The sequence below is a fragment of the Brachypodium distachyon genome, chromosome 2 (genome assembly GCF_000005505.3).
Source record: "Brachypodium distachyon strain Bd21 chromosome 2, Brachypodium_distachyon_v3.0, whole genome shotgun sequence".
Classification (NCBI taxonomy): Eukaryota; Viridiplantae; Streptophyta; class Magnoliopsida; order Poales; family Poaceae; genus Brachypodium; species Brachypodium distachyon.
The window spans coordinates 49,922,178-49,940,340 of NC_016132.3; the positions used below are offsets into that span (position 1 = coordinate 49,922,178).

General features: G+C 44.7%; 2 protein-coding genes and 1 long non-coding RNA gene across 3 annotated transcripts; 1 reads left to right on the top strand and 2 right to left on the bottom strand.

Moving 5' to 3' along the window:
- The first annotated feature begins 6,283 nt into the window (after window positions 1-6,283).
- LOC100827670 (RING-H2 finger protein ATL74) lies at window positions 6,284-7,520 on the top strand. Its single transcript, XM_003567081.4, has one exon. It carries the CDS (start codon window positions 6,479-6,481, stop codon window positions 7,199-7,201), a length of 723 nt encoding a protein of 240 aa, XP_003567129.1. The 5' UTR covers window positions 6,284-6,478; the 3' UTR covers window positions 7,202-7,520.
- A 1,918-nt stretch (window positions 7,521-9,438) lies between these two features.
- LOC112271055 lies at window positions 9,439-10,923 on the bottom strand. Its single transcript, XR_002963842.1, has 2 exons — window positions 10,317-10,923; window positions 9,439-9,709 (listed from the first exon to the last, which is right to left on the bottom strand). It is a non-coding gene; the product is annotated as an uncharacterized LOC112271055 (long non-coding RNA).
- A 2,404-nt stretch (window positions 10,924-13,327) lies between these two features.
- LOC104583333 lies at window positions 13,328-15,403 on the bottom strand. The gene is made up of 2 exons (XM_010235214.3): window positions 13,744-15,403; window positions 13,328-13,668 (listed from the first exon to the last, which is right to left on the bottom strand). The coding sequence occupies exon 1, from the start codon at window positions 15,329-15,331 to the stop codon at window positions 13,757-13,759; it is 1,575 nt and encodes a 524-aa protein (XP_010233516.1). The 5' UTR covers window positions 15,332-15,403; the 3' UTR covers window positions 13,328-13,668; window positions 13,744-13,756.
- Window positions 15,404-18,163: the final 2,760 nt, after the last annotated feature.

Sequence of the window (18,163 nt, forward strand, 5' to 3'; positions counted from 1 at the left end):
ATAATGATAGACGGGCAGCGCAGGAGGAAGGGGGAAGAGATCTGCTCTCATGCCTCTATTATTGGAAGCGAGTGGCATCTTTTCTTTACCTTCTTTTTCTTTCACTGTCTGGGAGGTATCTTTTTGGTCACCAGACTGTGAATCTTCTGAAATTGCATGCTGTATGTCGTAGTACTGTACTTCTGACAATGGCATGAAAGAGGCTGAGTATATAACAACATCATACTAATTTGGCAGTGGCTCGTCGGTGTTTGTTTCTGCTTGTTTTGTTTCCATGGTAGAACCCTGAATTACTTCGCGTTAATTGTATGTTGATATGATAGTTCGTTAGTCTACTTTATTCATGGTAGTAACACGTAAATCTTACTAGGAAATTATTATTTTCAATGCTTCCGAGATATATTTTCGAAGCAGCACGACTCTTTCCATGTGGCGCCGGTGCTTGAAATTACCTCTATATGCATGCATGATTCACCATTCTTACCCACAAAAATTGGGTGATTATCTCCACCATACGTGCCTCCAGGCCCTCGATTCCCTGTTAAGGCGAAATTGCAATCCAAACCTTATATAGGGTAATTATCTCCATCATTGGTGTAACTAGGGTCCATTGCAGCATCCAGGAGGAGGAAGATGAGCAAGGACGAAAACCCCAGGCCAAGGCCCGAAGTCCATAAAAATTACCAAAAAAATCCCCATGCCTCTGGCCACGGACCTCGCCCCCATCATATATACTTGCTTCCCCTCGATTTTGAAGTAGTTCTTGTTTCATCACATTTGCTGTACTATTCATATTGTAATAGAAAAACGTAGTCACATCTAATCATGCCAAGATGGCCGCTGTCAAGTAATAGCGATAAAAGTTATATGACCGAAACCGCATTTCGTTTATTACGCAGCGCGTGTCTCTGAAAACATCTTGGATATAGAAACAACCTCCCACACATACCCGGAATGATCGTAGATATCCTCACGGGAAGGCAAATTCAGAAAGATATTTAGTTGGTATATTTTAGCCTTTGGAAAATCTTGAGATCATTATTGCGACTGCAAATAATACTGTTTCAAGAGAGAGACCTCCAAAGACTATAAATTCATAAAGAAAACCACTACTCATCTCTTGTTTACATTTCACTGTTATACCGAGGAGTGTTCATAACGGATTTAGATGTGCTCTGAAAAACTAGCAAGCAATGGATTTAATATTGATGGTTATAGTATTATTGAAGAACTTTTGCAATTTCTTTGTTTCCTAGTTTTTTTTCGAGAAAGATGAAACACCTCCTCCCTTTGCATTAATAGATGCACTCAGCCATTTTTTTCATCGAGTACATACATACGCACGTGCACACACGTACCACAGCATGAAGACCGGAATAACGAAGTCCGGGGATTTGACAGATTCTTTATCGGTGTATCGCTATCGGCCGGTGATGGGTTAAGACGTTTTATGTAAACATCGTTTGAACACTTGAGTGCGTAGCAAGCTTCCGTTACAGGAAAACCATGAAGCGGCTATAGTGTTTTTGCATGGCAGGACATCTGTGCTATGCATCAGCTCTCTTTCCCCCTGCCTTGTGCATTTGGTAGCTCAGCTGCGCAGCCTCATCGAGATCAGCTTGCTCAGACACCGAACATGCCAGGCAAAGCATGGCACACAATGATTGCAGGCTCTCTTTCCCATTTGAAGATGCTGAGGATAGGTCACTTTCTACTGCCATAGGAGCAGATCCCCAGTTGCCAGCTACGGCCACGCCTCTTTTCCATATAGTGCTCACAGACCGGTGTACTTTCTGGCTCTGGCTTGTCGACGAGCCAGAGAAAAAATAAATATACGGAGTAGATACTTTTTTGAGGGAAGGAGTAGATACTAGTTGAATTAACCCCCACCTCTCCTTTTCCAATCCTCAGAAAGCACTATTCTTTTGTAAGATGGTAATAAGATATAAGATAAACTCGGATAAAATGTAGTACCACTACTCCACAATCCATACACTAGCTGTCCCTACTTGTGTTCGTTCATTGCCCTTGCATGTAGGTACAGCTCACGCATGACAGATACATGCATGGGTTCTGTCTCCGCTAAACATTCGGGAGAGTAGCACGTATAGCTTCCCGAAAAGAATTCTCGATCTTGATTTTGCTGACTCGAAAGCAAATCTTTCTCCCCCCGGCCGGGTCCTGCTTTGCTTTGCTTTTGCTTTCCTAGGCACGCACGTACGTACCCGAACAAAAAAAAAGAGCTGCGCCCAGGGCCAGCACGCAACGGCATCTCGCGGGAAGGGTTCTGTCTTCTGTGCCTTGGATTGGATATTTGGATGGCAACCTCGTCTGGGCGCCGTCGGGGGTCTCGTTCGTCTCCCGGCCAGGGATTCGTCGCATTGCCGCTGTGCGCACCCATGCCCGACGACACTGACGCCTCGCTTTTTCTTTCACGAGTAGGATGTCGTACAAGATATGGTGGCGCTTTCGCCCGACCGATGAATCAGTCAAATATCGGACGATGAACCTTGGCCTAAGTTTCGCACGTTGTCCCCCCCAGCCAGCCAGTACACAGCTCCAAGGAATCCGCACCCTATTCGATCGGCGTCGCATCGTCTGCTCTGCTAGCTAGCAACGACGTACGTAGATAGATTTGCATCTATCGCTCCATCGCGTCGCGTCGCTTTTGGAGATTCGACCGGGGACGGCCGAGGCTGGCATATTCTGCTTTGTTACCAGCACGGGCACGGCCGCCGTCGCCGTCGCCACATCAACGGCCCATGGTGGTTCGATGCTCGTGCTCGTGCCAAAGGCGCCAAAAGATGGCTTGTCTGCGATCATGCTAGCTGCTCGTGACGGCTCGATCGTCGTCTCTCGGAAAGACGAATCATCTTGGTTCTTACTCTCTTTTTTTTTGAGAGCATCTTGGTTCTTACTGTGTCAGTTAAAACTTCGTTCGGTTCTGCGCTACCGGGCCGGGATGGCAGCCCAATTCCCAGGATCGGCCCCGCGTGGTATTAATTGGACCGCACAAGTTTTGGAATGGGCCGAATCTAGGCCTGGTTATGTTAAGGTTAGATATGCACCATGCTCCTCTAAAAAAGGGGTTGATTGGATTTATAACACTGTCTATTTCACCGGTTGGAGATATGTCAATACAAAAACTTGACTTGGAGAAATATCATTCTAACTTTTTTATACATTTATTAATGTCATTTTGTCCAATACCAGCATGTACACTGTCTAAATACGTATAGACGTAGCTCTATACGACAGTTTTTTTTTCCATTCAAAGTCAAATAGTTATATTCGTCTTATCCCCCATGCGCTCCTCTTAACAGTAGACTCATATTATTGTTTTTGATTTTCTGTAATTTCTATAAATTTTTCTGAGAAGTTTGAATTTTGGGCCAAATTTGATTTTTTGAACCTTTATGGCGCCTGGAAGATTCGAACGTACTGCTGAACTTTGTAGGGCATTATGGTAAATACTGTTGTACACGCTGAAATACATGTATTTTATGAACAATTATTGGTCTTAAGTGGACAGAATGACATTGATAGAGGTATAAGAAAGTTAGAGTGACATTTCTCCAAGTCAAGTTTTTATAATGTCATATTTACAACCGGTGGAATAGAGAGTGGCATAGATCCAATTAACCCCTAAATAACGATATGCACCGTGAATCCAGCCAGTTAATCGGCAAACTCACTGCACTTTATGCAGTTGATACCTGGTGGAAACTCCTCTCTGCCCAAACGAGGAATGTGCACAAATTATGTTGGTATCTTTAGTCCTGCACAAGCAAAACCTTAGTGAGTCGGGCCGTCCAATTAAACCAAAGGGGCACAACCATATGCATAACTGATGAAATTCAGGAGTAGATCGAGTATTTGTAACCCAACCGATATTCTGCGCGCGGTACCAGGCAAGCAGAGAGAAAAGCACCGTCTTTCTCAGAAGATTGTACGAAAAGAGGCCCTTGCAACTGCGCAGTGCAGGACGTAGCATGCATGCTCTTTCAGCCTTAGCTAACACTGATGCGTTCGTTTCTTCAGACTCTGAGGGAGAGCAGCTTTCATAACTGTTTGGAATCTTTGATGGAATGGCAGGGGTTGGCATCGACAAAACCTGAGACATCCATACATGGGTCACCGTACTTTTTTGGTAGTTTTCTTTGTTATTCACTGGTACTCAGAGAAGCCTTCAATGACGTTTCAGGCCGTGAGCTCGACTCAAAGTGCAATGCTTCTTTTCTCCGGATCTACCTCATCATCCGCTAGTAAACTTGGCCCGATATAAACCATCTGGAGAAATTAACTGTAACCTGAAAATGATTTCAGTTATGGACGATGTGTTGTCTTAGCTGATTTTGAGGTGACAGGTTGGATTAGCTTGCTGTTTTCTGCTCTTGCCTGTAAGGTGGCGTTATTTTTTCTCTCTTTTGCCTGTAAGTTAATACTCTTGTGTTTCTTGGAGTGTTGTCTATTTAACAATCAACCGTCTTTATTTTTGCATGTAAGGTGGAGTTTATCCTCTTGTGTTTCTTGAAGAGTGTCTATTTAACGGTCAGCTTTTTTTTTCATTTTTGCATGTAAGGTGGAGTTTATCCTCTTGTGTTTCTTGGAGAGTGTCTATTTAACAGTCAACTGTTTTTCATTTTTGCCTGTAAGGTGGAGTTTATCCTCTTGTGTTTCTAGGAGTGTCTATTTAACAGTCAATTGTTTTCATTTTTTTTGGCCAACAATTAGATTTTTGTAGATCATATCCAAAGACCGTTTCTCCTGCTTGCTCCCTTGCCTTAACCACTAACCATCCAGTGAGTCCTTGTGTCATTCCCTCTACCCGATGCCGTGTCATTCCCTCTACCCGATGCCGTTATCGGTGCCGGCTTGATCGAACAATTCCTCCAACCAATTCGGACAAAATCAACTACTCTCTAAATTTGGGTTTACAAGGTAAATCTAGAAATTCGATATTACAAATCCTCTATTATATTCTCTCTTAGCTGCATCGCCTATACTCTGTTTCTTTCGGTTTCAGAATGGACATTAAATCCTTTGCTTGTCCTTTTTTTATCGTGGTACTAGTGTTTTACCTTGATATTAACGGTTTCACCTCAGTATACCAGTGCTTTTGATATTGAATTGTTATTAATCTTTCCTCTTCCCGCTATGTCTTAGTTATGCCATTTTTCAAGAGATCGAGTGATGTTTTGGTTATACCATTTTTCATGAGAAACGTTGTAAACCTGAATGAAGGGAGTATGAAATAGCATAATCTTTAGTTCTGAACAACGATCTCTGGAACCTAACTTTGTTGTATTATCAGTTTCATAAAGATGAAACTTGGGCAAGGCAGCTCTTTCGTGCGAGAAAAAAATGATTTCGGTCAGCATATTGGCATTTTGGGGGTCACGCGAGTCGGCAGGAGGACGTGTCGGAGCACACACAACTAACTGTTCCTGTAGAGCCAACCGCCCAACCACGGCATAGTCTGTCAGCCGACATGTTCAAACAAGACGTTCGGGTTGTGCCAGCGGCCAGCCAGTACAGCAGAGAAAATCGGATCATAACTGGTGCCATGCCAGCCACACAAACTGGATCTTTCGCTGTGCATACAAAGGAGGAAATCGGATCGTAACTGGTTCCAGCCACAGAAACCGGGTCTTTCGCTAATTCGCTGCTATTACTCTAGTCAGTGTCTTGGAAGACACTGGAGTGACCACTAACCTGAACGCCGGTTCGCCTTCCCGAGCCGACCACCCCCGTAGCCGATCGTGCGTCACGATCCATCACCCAACAACCGAGAAGTCCTCCTCCACATCTCGACGCGGCCGCCCGGATCTCACCACCCCCAAACAAAATCCGTACTTGTGTGGGCAGAGTCGATCGGTACCCCACGTAGCACAAGCCAAACCACACTGATTGGCGATTGCCCCGGACAGGACAGGGCTCGGGCGCCTCCGGCGCGAAGCCGCGCCAACACCTGGCTGCGGGGCCCTACTCGGGCATTCCTCTCCGGGGCTAAGAAATCTAGAAAAAATGAAGCAGATCATGCGTGCTCGGCCGCGATTCGCGTCGCCATCGAGAGGGACGCAAATGGCCACGTCGGAGTTTCAAATACCCGCACCGCTTTCCGCCAGCGTGCCGCGCCTTTGCCCACACTGACCTGACGGACATCCAGATCCGGATAGGCCCCGCGCGCCCACTGTCTCTCTCGCTTGGTTTGGTAGGTGCACCGCTACGCTAAGGCACGCCCCGCTCCCGCTCCCGCTGAAACCTATAAAAGCCAAGCAAACCGCGCGCCATCATCCAACTCTTCATCGCGAGACAAAACAAAAACACCAAAGGTAGTAGTACTCGAGCACACGCCCACGCCCACGCCCACGCCGCGCTATCTCACATTCTCACCCACCAACCAACCAACAAGACCGAAACACTACGGCGTGGAGATCGAACACGAGAGGAGATCGATCAAGCTAGCGCGGTTCGCATGTCGATGTCGATGGCTTCGGTGAAGGCAAGCGACCCGGGGTCCGCGTGGTTCGGCGCCGGGAAGTACAGGAGCCCCGGCGGGGGGCCGACCCGCAACGTGCGGCTCGTGGCCACGTCCGTCGCGGCGTTCGTGTCCGTGCTGGGACTCGCCTTGCTCCTGCACCTCTACATCTGCCGCGTCCGCCGCCGGAACCGCAGGCGCGCCGAGAGCGCCGCGGCCGCGGCGCGTCTGGTCGCGGCCAAGGCGCCCGGCAAGGCCGGGCTGGAGCCGTCGGCCATCGCCGCGCTGCCGACCGCGGCGTACGAGGAGGACGAGGAGGCCGGCTGCAGCGAGTGCGCCATCTGCCTCGGCGCCATGGAGAAGGGCGACGCCGTGCGCGTGCTGCCGGCCTGCGCCCACGACGTGTTCCACGTCGCCTGCGTCGACACGTGGCTCGCCTCCAGCTCGTCCTGCCCGGTCTGCCGCGCCTCCGTGGAGCCGCCTCCGCCGATGCCAAACCCCGCGGGGTGGGTGAAGGAGAAGCCGGAATTGGAGAAGCAGGATGCTGCCGGGAGCTCGACGTCGCCTTGCGGGCTCGGCGCGTCCCTGATGAAGATGCTCAGCAGAGAGAGGCCGGCGCCGCGGAGGCCGTTGCAGGTGGACCAAGCGCACGCCCCCGTGGAAATGGATCAGTTCGACTTGGAAAGTCAGCAGCAGCAACAACACGCTGTCAATAATTAGTGTTCTTTTCTGTTTGTTTTGGTCATTCGCTGCTTGTCCTTGCATCTGGGTGATCGATTCAGGAGTGGGAAATACCGCTCCTGAAGTTTGTACATTACGTGCTGGTGCTCGTAGCTGAGCATGGAGCTCACTGCTCACCCACGTGTCTCTTCGTATTTCTGCAAAGAAGGGATAGTGGATATATACAGCTCTGTTGCAATTTCTCTGGCCAGAGTGCCTTTTTCTGCTAAGGATTTTGGTGATTGGTCAAACACTAAGCAGATATGCTTGAACGACGGAAGAAAAATTAATACACCAACCTCTTGGGGAGTTTGAACCATTTTCTGTGGTATTTCTGTAGTGCTCTGAAGTTGCGGTCAACCTGCCTTACTGAAATTTGCATGACCACGAATGCACTATCGCATCTCCTCCTCTACTAAACACCATAAAGCAATGCGGTAAAATTGAATGACCACGATGGCACTCACTCATATATCCCCTACTGATTAACAGCACAAAGCAATTCGGCCATCCAGGGACACTAGAAAAGCAAAGCAGTCCGGTCATTTTTGGGAGATAAAGACATTACAGAGGATGAGGATGATCCCCAAAGTTAAAGTTAACTAAGTAGTACGATGGGGGTAACTAAGTAGGATGATCGCTTAAGTTAACTAAGCAGTACTACTCCTGGACTGGATGATATATGCATCTGCAGACCATTTTACCGTTCTCCCCGAATATTTGTATTCGACCGGCCGGGAAGCACTCAGCGCGACCTTAAGTGCTTCTAGTAAGTGGGAACAAGTGCGTAACAATCACACTCGCATCCTAGTCTGCTAGCTCAGTTCCAGAAGGAAGCACACGAGTCAAACACTAGCAAAGCAACAACCGGTTTCAACGTGAAGAAATCAGAAAAATATATAAAATCCATACGTAGCCATCGTACAGAAAGACTACCACCAACGCATCGGCAGGTTCTTGGCTTCTTTACGTCTGCTGGCCGGAGAAAAAGCAGGCAGGCGAGTATACATGTAGTGGTGTTCCGACGCAAAAGTCGAGGAAAGGCTGCTTCTCCTACGCGAAAGTTGCGAGCGGTGACTCGGAAAGTCGCCGCTTACGTCCGCCGTACCGGCCGGACTGGAAAAGAAAAATATATACTTACACGAGAAGCATTGGCTGGATGGGGCCAGGCATCTATCCACGAGAGACGAAGCCATTCAGCTCGAGTCCGATATCTGAGGCGCCTCTGAATATGATCTTGTTTTGTATCGAGAAGATCTGTTTGTTCGAGAGCAAGATAAACATGTCAAGGTTCGCCCTCCTTCGACACTATATTAAATGACAGGTAATCTTGAGGACTAAACAAGTTTTAGGCATCAAGGTGGCAGAGAACCTTTATATAGAGAGAGGTAGATAAGGTATGATGCAGTTAATCTGGACCGATCGAGGGCACTAGTTTTAGAAGGAATAAATTCGTCAACTGAGGATCGAAAAGCAAGATAAGGTTCACCAGATTCGCTTGATTACTACTGCTACTACATAGACCCACAGGGCTGAGGAAAAAGATTTCACGGTTACGGCTAGGTAGGTTTATTCAGACTTTTTCACCGCCGAAAGAACCTTTTATTATACCTACCAGTACTAGTGATGATTGAATTGTGGATAATCCTCCATTCCTTCCTGATCTTGAGGTGAGCGCTATTCGGTAAAAGAGGCACGAGCGAAAAAATAGACGATCAATCTAGGCATCACCTCCAAAAAGTACTGTAGTGCCGGGAAATAGGAATGTACTGGAAACTTCAAAAGGCTATGATGTCGCTGTGCCACAGTTGCCACCTATCTGACACCTAGAATTGACGACCAAACGAGATGGAATCTGGTCTCATAGAGAAGGTACTAGCGCAGGGTGAGCCGATAATGTTCTGACTTGTATGTTTTTCCTTATTTTGAACAACTAGCAATGGTTTCCGGCCTAGCTGCGCAGGAAACATGTTGTATTATTTTCAAAGCACTCCATAAATGATAGGTGCGTGTCATTTATATGTGCTATCAGACCACTATAAAAATAAGAAATTAAGACTTGGGTCATTTATATGTGCCTAGATATGCTTTCTACTGATAGAAACTGGAAGCTCCAAGCCTCTTGCCAAAAACAAGATGAGACTTTTTGACATATTGGCATATAAATATAATATGATGGAAGATTTTCATGACTATCTGTTGATATTGTTTTTCCGCAGATCTAGAAACATAATATGAATTAGTGATCACTTTTTAGAATGTTTGACCGTGTAGCAAGACTACAAGGAATCTCAGAAAATCAGGACACTAACTGTTTGATTCCCCAGCTTTGGAACAGTTTGTGGTGATTTTCTGCACGACAAACTGGCAAGCTTGTTAGTTCAAATAAATAACAATTGTAGCGTTAAGATACATTGCATATTGAAGTTGTCCAACCAATAACCTCACAGCTGGAGATCTCATGATGTGTTTCAGCACAGCAGGAAATTTTGGTTCTGGAACTGATTCCTGAGAAGGGATGTTCGTAGCATGAACAAAAGTACACAAATCAAAGCAGATAATAAAACTTTACTATAGAACACGGATAACAAAACTATTCATGTTCTTTACTTTGTAGTTCGGGTGTTTATAGTCTACACAAAATTTATTAGTTGAAATCCCACAAAATTGCAGTTTAAGCTTGAAGATCGACCATCAGAAACTAGTACTCTGGCACTACAAATAACTGCAAATTCAAAATATAGTGCAATTTAAATTTCACATATATAGGTTGGAGAACTGGATGCTCTTAAACTTTGGGTGCTAATTTGATCATATATAGTTGAAGAGACAGGGCATTAGGCATTCTACGTAGTTGCGTGGTAGATCTCTTAGCTGTCGTCCAGGATCTAATAGTAGGAATTTGAGTTTGGTGTGTGAAATGAATACATACGATGATTTTAACAAAGATACATTATTAAGTTTATGTTTGCTTCATGCCAATTCATACCCTACCAATGCTTGCCAACAATTAGCCTACTTATGAAACTCTACATTCAGGAAGGTAATTTCAGTCTCCTTCCATATATTTCAAAAACAAAAAAAAGAAAGATATATTGGAGTAGAGATATCATACCTTGATCCTGTCAGTTGAAAAGCTGCTGCTATTTTATCATCTTTGGAAGGAGTGCCATGTAGACTTGTTAGAATGTTATGTCCAGAGCTACGAGCTGTACTGCTAGGAGCATTCAACATGCAGGAGTTGCCTGCTTTAAGTGGCTCAGGTCTGAAAAGGATGTATATGTATTATTAGCATGGACAAGATCTTAAAAGAAGATTCGCAGTGTCTCTTAATAACACTAAGAGAACTGCATGAATGATATAATTATAAACTTATGATGGCTAATTGTTACAAAGAATTTGAAATACAAATTGAGAACTAAAACAGTGTACTTTAATCTAGAGGCATGGTGATTGGTGAGCCACGAGTACGCCGAATTCAAGAATTGTGCCATGTAGGGTTGCAATGAAGTACATTTTCTAGTTATAATTGGACAATGTCCATACTCTACAAGGATAAATGTTCACAGTCACCGTGGAAAGTGACTTGCTAATACTACATTTCTACCTCATAAACTATATTGTGATGCTACAAATGCCCTACAATAACATGCGGAACTTAGCCAGCAATTCCGTGGAAAGTTCAGAATGATACAACAGTGCGTAATAAGTGTCTTGGATTTAGTACAAAATTAGTACTCCCTCCGTCCCATATTAAGTGCCAAAATATTACATGTATCTAGACGTATTTTACTATATAGATACGTCCAGTTTAGACAAACTTGAGTCACTTAATATGGGACGGAGGGAGTACAACTTTCTACTAAATCCAAGTCACTTATTATGGATCACAGGGAGTACAACAGAGAAATAAATATGATGTGATTGCATTCTATTCAATGCATCAATTCCACCTCTGCTACCGCACTTACGAAAGATACATTAGAAATTATTTCAGGTAGTTACAATTTCCCTGCATTGGGGCATTCATGTATCCAATAAACCATATCTTCACATAATCTCAATAAAAGTTTCTGAAAAAGACATATAGCACCCAAAAATTATAATGGTTTTCTGCCAGTTCAGTGTTAAGTCAGTTTATATGGCATGGAACTTCAAAAAATCTTAGGGAACTTCTCTCCCATGTCAACACCATAATATGGTGAAAATACAGCACTATTGTGCGTATCCAAGTAAACATCTTCACATTAATATTTTATCCCAGCACGTTGTTGTACGGCTTGAAGGGTGGTGACTTCTTACCCATGTTTGGCATTCAAGGAGGTATAGTTATTCTAACCCTGCAAAAAAAAAAAGGAACACACTCCAGTATAGTGACTTCTTAATACTACATTGCTACCTAGCTCATAAACTACACTGTGGTTAGACAAACTGCCTTACAATAACATAAGAAACTTATTAGGAAGCAATGCTATCATGCTATGTAAAGTTATGAATGACATGTTTCTGCAAGTCTGCAACAAAGAGTATTCTGCAATAGTGGAAACTTAAAAACTACTAGTAAAATGGAAGTGATGCGTGTGCATGATTCAATGAATCAATTCTACCCTGTCACCATGTTTATGAAACATACGGAGTAACTGAAAAAATATTTTAGGTAGTTACAGTTTCCACGCATACGGACACTCATATATCCAACAAACTGTAGCTCCACACAATTCGATAAAAGCTTGTTAAAAGACCATGATCAGTAGCACCGAAACTTTCTACTAATGGTTTCGTCGCAATTCACTATCAGGAAAGTTTAGACAAGTGGAGCTTATTACAGGAACCTATGGAATACTATCAACGTGTGCTAACAACATAATATGGTCAACTTAGCACTGCGGAAAAAAATACAGCAGTACTTTTCAATTTGCATACCCTAGTAAACATCTGCAGAATAATGTGACATTCGAGGTTGTTGACGGCCAGTTTAGTGTTGGCTTGCAATATGCTTTGCCAAAATGATTTTAGATCTTTCAGGTTGTGAGAGCTTGGCAGCTTGCGTTGCCTTCATTTAAAAAAGCGCATTCATTATTAGTACTCCCTCCGTCCCAAAATAAGTGACGTGGATTTGTATAGCCAAAATAAGTGACATTTCTACTATACAAATCCACGTCACTTATTTTGGACGGAGGGAGTAGTTAGTACAGCATTAGCATTTTACAGGTGCACTCTAGCCTACCAATCTGTGTACTACCTTCTCGAGTCTGTAGGATATGTATTTATGTTTTTTTATCATGTTATTTCCACCACTTAACTGATCTAATGCGATTTCTGAAGTTGGGAAGGTATATGCTTGCATTTAAAAAAAAGCTTCATGTTTCATTCACCAATGTAGCTTTGACACTTTTTATTTCCCTGCATGAAGGGCGTTAGAATAATTTGACCTGGTAATTAATTACTGCGAAATGCTACAACTTGACTTCGACTCACTAAAGCATTCCAGTCACAAATACTCCATATTATATTCCATGCAATTATAGCAAGTGAAATATAATACTCAATAGAACCATGGTGTATCTTATGGTACATGTGTAATGCACTTAATTCTAAGTTACAGATATTATGATTTAAGATAGAATACCTCCCGCGAAACAAACAATCTGTCAATACTACGTGGAAGTTTTTATGCTGTTGAGGAAGAACTTTTGAGTTATCACATAGACAAACCTCTGCACTGCTGAAGAAAGATTCTTTGGATCTGAAGTCCCTTGCTCAGCATTCTTTGTCCCACACCACATGATGTCATTTTTAAAGCCTTCACTGAATCACTTGATACAGCAAAAAGATTCAAATATATTTGTAAATGTTGTTGACATTATTAATTATAAATCCACCCTTACATACGGATGTCGCATTAGGACTAGGCCAATTCAATATTTTGTTTCACCATCATGGTTAATTCTAAACAAAGCACATGTGAAATATGGAACAAATAAATTCACAGAAAATTCAACAAGTGAACCGTCAAGGGGTTTATCTATGGAAGACCAAATTTGAATGACCCCTACATCTCTCTGAGATCAAATTTGAAATCCAAACTTCGGATATGATAGTCAAAACACAGCATTTTTTATGAAATAACTAACATTCATGAGGATAAAATTTTCAAGAAGTGAGGCTCTGTTTCGAGTTTTTGACAATAAAGTCTGGCAATGCATTGCCAACCAACTATTTAGTGGAGAGACTCTCCAGGTGATATATCACCTCTTAACTGATCATCAAAAGCCATAGACATAAAAGGATCCAAAAGCATGACAGAACAACTAATCACCAAAATACATCCATATGGAAACCATCTTGGTTATGTGAGCAACACCAAAATATCAGACCCCTGCAATCCTGTGTCCCGTCAGTGCGCATCCATCTGCCTGGTGAGTAATGAATACTTCAACAGACAGCCATATCAGCCTTGTAGACTCCTGTGGAAGAGAAAAATTAGCATATCTAAGACCAGATGTCGACTCGAACATATATATACCAGATCAACACATTACCTAAATGTAGAACTCACAGATGAGGCCCTCCATTGCTTTCGTCTGAAAAAGATCCCCCATTGTTGAGATCTGGAATCGATCTAAAATCCTTCAGCCTTTGCACTTCATTGTTGAGGCCTGCCACCCCTTTCACAAGCACTGTAATCTTCCCAGCAATGGCTGAACTCTTTGCAAGCCAATGTCTTTGAGACTTACTAATAGTCTCAAACAGCTGGCGCCGAATCTGATCCAGATGACCATCCATCCCAATAGCATCCAAAGACGACACACCAGTGACACCACTTTCTCCATACATTGTCTTGTACTCCTGAAATGCATCAGTAGTCTCCTTCAACTTCTTTTCTAATTGCTGCAAAGTACAGATCATTGTCATTTTATCATGCTCGAGTATCTTGGACATCTTGTCCCATGCTTGAAGGTCCTTCATGGTATCCACAACAATAGATTTGATTTGATTGTCCTTCTCCTCCTTCTCCTCCATCAATTGTTGTATTTCAGCTTGAGTATCCTTAAGATCTTTGTCCTTATTCAAAAGAGCATTGTCTATTGCAACGGCGCGAGCTAGGATTTCTTCTCGGCAGGTATGAAAAGAAGAGTGATTTGTAATGACATGATGGCTAGGACCAACATTGACATTATCTTCACCTTCTTGATCTTCGCTTGCCATTATTTGTTGCTGAATCGTGTCATATCCAAAAGTTGGTATCTCCTCCGACTCCCAAATGTTCTGGCACGGCAGAGAAACCAATCTGGCTTCAATCTCTTCTTTTGCTCCCCGACATTGGTAATAGGTGTTGTCTCCGAGGATCATGGTGTCCCTGACGTTCTGGCTTGCTCCAAAAGCCAATCCCTCTTCCATCTCTGGTTCTGCTGCAAATAGTTGGTAATTGCTGCTGTTTCCATGAAGTAAATTCTCCTCCTCCACCTCAGCTTCGCTCCAACCCACCAACTGTTCATGCGTCCTCCCACGTTGCTGCAATAACAGGCATTCCTTACTCTTTCGAAGAAGAATCATCGCATCAACGTCGGAGAAAAGCTCTGGCTTTTGACACTTCATCAAACGGAGGAGGTACTGACTGTAAAGCCATGGATTCCCGATCAACAGAGCGTTCTTCAGCAACGCCCAAACCAAGCCGCCCCAGTCCACCTGGTACGCCTTCCCCTCATCCACCAGCTGCAATGCCACGACGACCTCCTCCGGGAACGCCCGGCCACCGCCTCCACTTCCCAGCAACAGCAGCCGATCGTGGACGAACCCCTTCACGGCGGCGATCGCCTCCGGGATGGAGAACACGGCCGCGTCGATCTCCGGGGAGAGGGCAACCGCGCCCAGGGGCAGCGCGAGGGCCGCCGCGAGGTCGGCGCGCGAGGCGGTGACGCGATAGCCGCCAAGCGTGACCGCAACGCGGTCCGAGGCGAGGTCGACGCTGGCGGCGAGGTCGAGCCCGTCGGGTGGGACGGGGAGGTCGAGCCGCGAAAAGAGCCCGAGGCCGAGCGCGCCGAGCAGCGCCGCCGTGTGGTCGCCTCCGCCGCCGCTTCCGCTGGCACCGGCGGCATCGCGGCGCTTGCGCGTGCCGGGAGGCAGCATGATGCCGCTGCTCCGGTTAGGGTTTGCGGCTGGGGCTGGGGTTGGGGTTGGGTGGGGAGGCGAGGAGGCGGCGAGACAGTGGTTAAGGCCGCTCGGAGTTGGGGTTTTGCTGAAAGTGGGAGGGAGAGAGGGTTGGAGACGCAGAGGTTGGTTTGCCCACATTGAATTGATTTGAACGGTCGAGGAGTGAGAGAACACGCGTCCCCTCGGCTCCCCTTGCTCCGAATGTTTGGGCCTCACTGACCGGCGGGGTCGTCCGGTTGGTTCTCCTCGGAAACGGCTCTGACACGACGAAACAGTGAGAGGCCAGTTGAGTTGACCGGAGCAACGAAGCTGGTGTATTTCGCACGCTATCGAGCAATCTCAAACTTTATTTGCCGAATCGAAATGTGGCCAAACTAGCTTGGTACGTACTCCGGAGCATGGCATTTCTGTAGCGTAGCCTCGGAGGATTGGCCGGCTCGCTAAGTTCTTTCTTTTTAGAAAAAAGGAGTTAAAACTCCCGCTCAAGAGTTTGGCGTTAAAAGGTTCGACATGAACGAACAAGAAAAAAAGCAAAGCAGATACCTCCTGAGAATGCAACAGCGAGACTCAATCACATTCCACATGCATATTGCTACTAGGTCAGAATCAAGTTAATTTTCGCAAGTTCGTGTGAAGAACGCGCAGGAGATGCTCGAGTCATAGGGCAAACCTCCCGGTACCCCGTCAGTATTTGCACCACCTTCTGGACCACACACGTGTCCACTTCTTTTTTCTTAATCTCTAGGACCATGTGATTAGCAGATGATGGTCGGTCCTCTCTCCTTTCTCTCTCATCCTTTCTTTCCTCGGCGTGCTCCGGATCCCACCTCTCTCCTCCTCCCACTCCTTTCTCTCTCTCGTCCTTTCTTTCCAAGTCATGCTCCGGATCCCACCGCCACAAGTCCTACCGGTGAGCGTTGTGGTGGCTCAGGTTCCACCGCTTGGAGAGGGACGATGCCGAGGGAGCCAGCCCTCCCTGCGCCCCGCCGCCTCCGCCAGTGCATCGTCCGGGCCTTGCCCTTGCTGCGGGTTCGGCCTCAGCCGCCAGTCGTGAGCTAGGCTGCGCTGCCCTTCGAGATTCCTTCAACCGCCTCGTGGCCTTCGCACCCGTCCCATCGCAGATATGTTGTTATTTTCATTTTTTGTTATCTCCATTAATTAGGTAGTTGTTGTTGAGGTAAGGTGCTATTTTGATTTGTTTTCCCCATCGCGGGCCGTGGATAGAGGCATGTTGTTGTTTTGATTTTGGATCTCGTCGTTTTTATTTGAATCAAGAGTACATACTATGATTGAGAATTAGGATTGATGAGGTACTTAGGTACCTTTTTTTTCTATCTTTGATACATTGATTGCTGATTCTTATGATTAAGGATTGATGGGGTACTTAGATACTTAATTGATGAGGTACTATGCATAAGAGTTCCATTTTTTTAATCTTAGATCCATGAGGTATTGTGTTTTGATGATTGTTTGTACTGTGATTTTGTCCTGGTACATGGTGTACTCATGGTTTTAAATAGCACGCTATAACATTTAGCGGCGGCATTCTCTAGATGCTATAGCATGCGCTATTTCCAATAGCGTTTTTCAAAATAAATATACTCCCTCCGACCCATATTACTTGTTTTAAATTTGCCCAAATATGGATGTATCTATGTTTAAAAAGTGTCTAGATACATGTAATATTCAACAAGTAATTCCGGCTGGAGAGAGTATCAAATATAACCCAAAATTAAAGATTTCGGCGTAAAAACGTACTAAAAGTTCTCCAATCGTTTGCAAGACCAAATTCATGGCATAAACATAGATATTATGCATAATTAAAGGACTAAATAGTTTTAAAGAAACAAAGTGTGTAAAATACTCATTACGAACTAGAGGGAGAATGCGCCGCCATCGGGGTGGAGCTGGTTAGGGACCGCGCTCTCGTCGAACGTCTCAGGTTTGATATATTTTGGGCCTAGGCCTTTATGTCGACGTGGTACTATTTGAAATAGCATGCTATAGCGGGAATAGCGGCATAGTGAGAAAATAGCTATAGCGAGGAAATAACACGCTACTTAAGACCATGGGTGTACTGCTGTGAGTTGATGTACACGAGTCTTGATATGACGAGGTACTTAAAAACTAGCTAGGTACATGTGACGTACCATACGATGTACTTGTCTCATAAGAGGTACCGAGTTTCGACAGATGCTCATACTGTGAATTTTTTTCATGGTACATGTGATATACCATAAAATGTACTCGTCTCATAAGTTTTTGTACGCGTGGTATTTAAAAACTGATAAGGTACATGTCACCATAATGTACTTGAGAACTGATAAGATACAACTTATATATCGTAATGTACTTAAAAACTAATAAGGAGAGAACCAGACAAAAGTAAAGAGTTGTCAGTAGTCACATCCAAAAAAGATATGTGCCGGACGCAGGTACTACTTTCTCTGTTGATCTCTCTATAGTACAAGACAGAAGAAACTAATTTGGTGACCCAAAGATGAAACATGTCACTGGAAAGATGAGGAAGATACCTTTAGGTGTACCGGGTCGGTTTTAGAGGTCATAGACATTTCTCTCTTTATCTCAGTCAATAAGGTCAGCAGTTTTTTTTAAGCTAAAGGTCAGCAGTTTTTTTTTTTGGAGCGGAGGTCAGCAGTTATAAGATGTTTTAAATGGATAATTTGGCCCACGCTGAGCCTCTCTTTTGGGCTGCTGGTCATAGATGGGCTTATGCACATGCCTAAGCACTCTTGAAGGGGGCCCAAGTCTGGCTGCGTATCACGCGGTGCTACGCTGCTAGCCAAC

Bases quoted from the DNA above. Each gene is read 5' to 3' on its own strand.
- LOC100827670 (XM_003567081.4), top strand. From the start codon at position 6,479: ATGTCGATGTCGATGGCTTCGGTGAAGGCAAGCGACCCGGGGTCCGCG.
- LOC104583333 (XM_010235214.3), bottom strand. From the start codon at position 15,331: ATGCTGCCTCCCGGCACGCGCAAGCGCCGCGATGCCGCCGGTGCCAGC.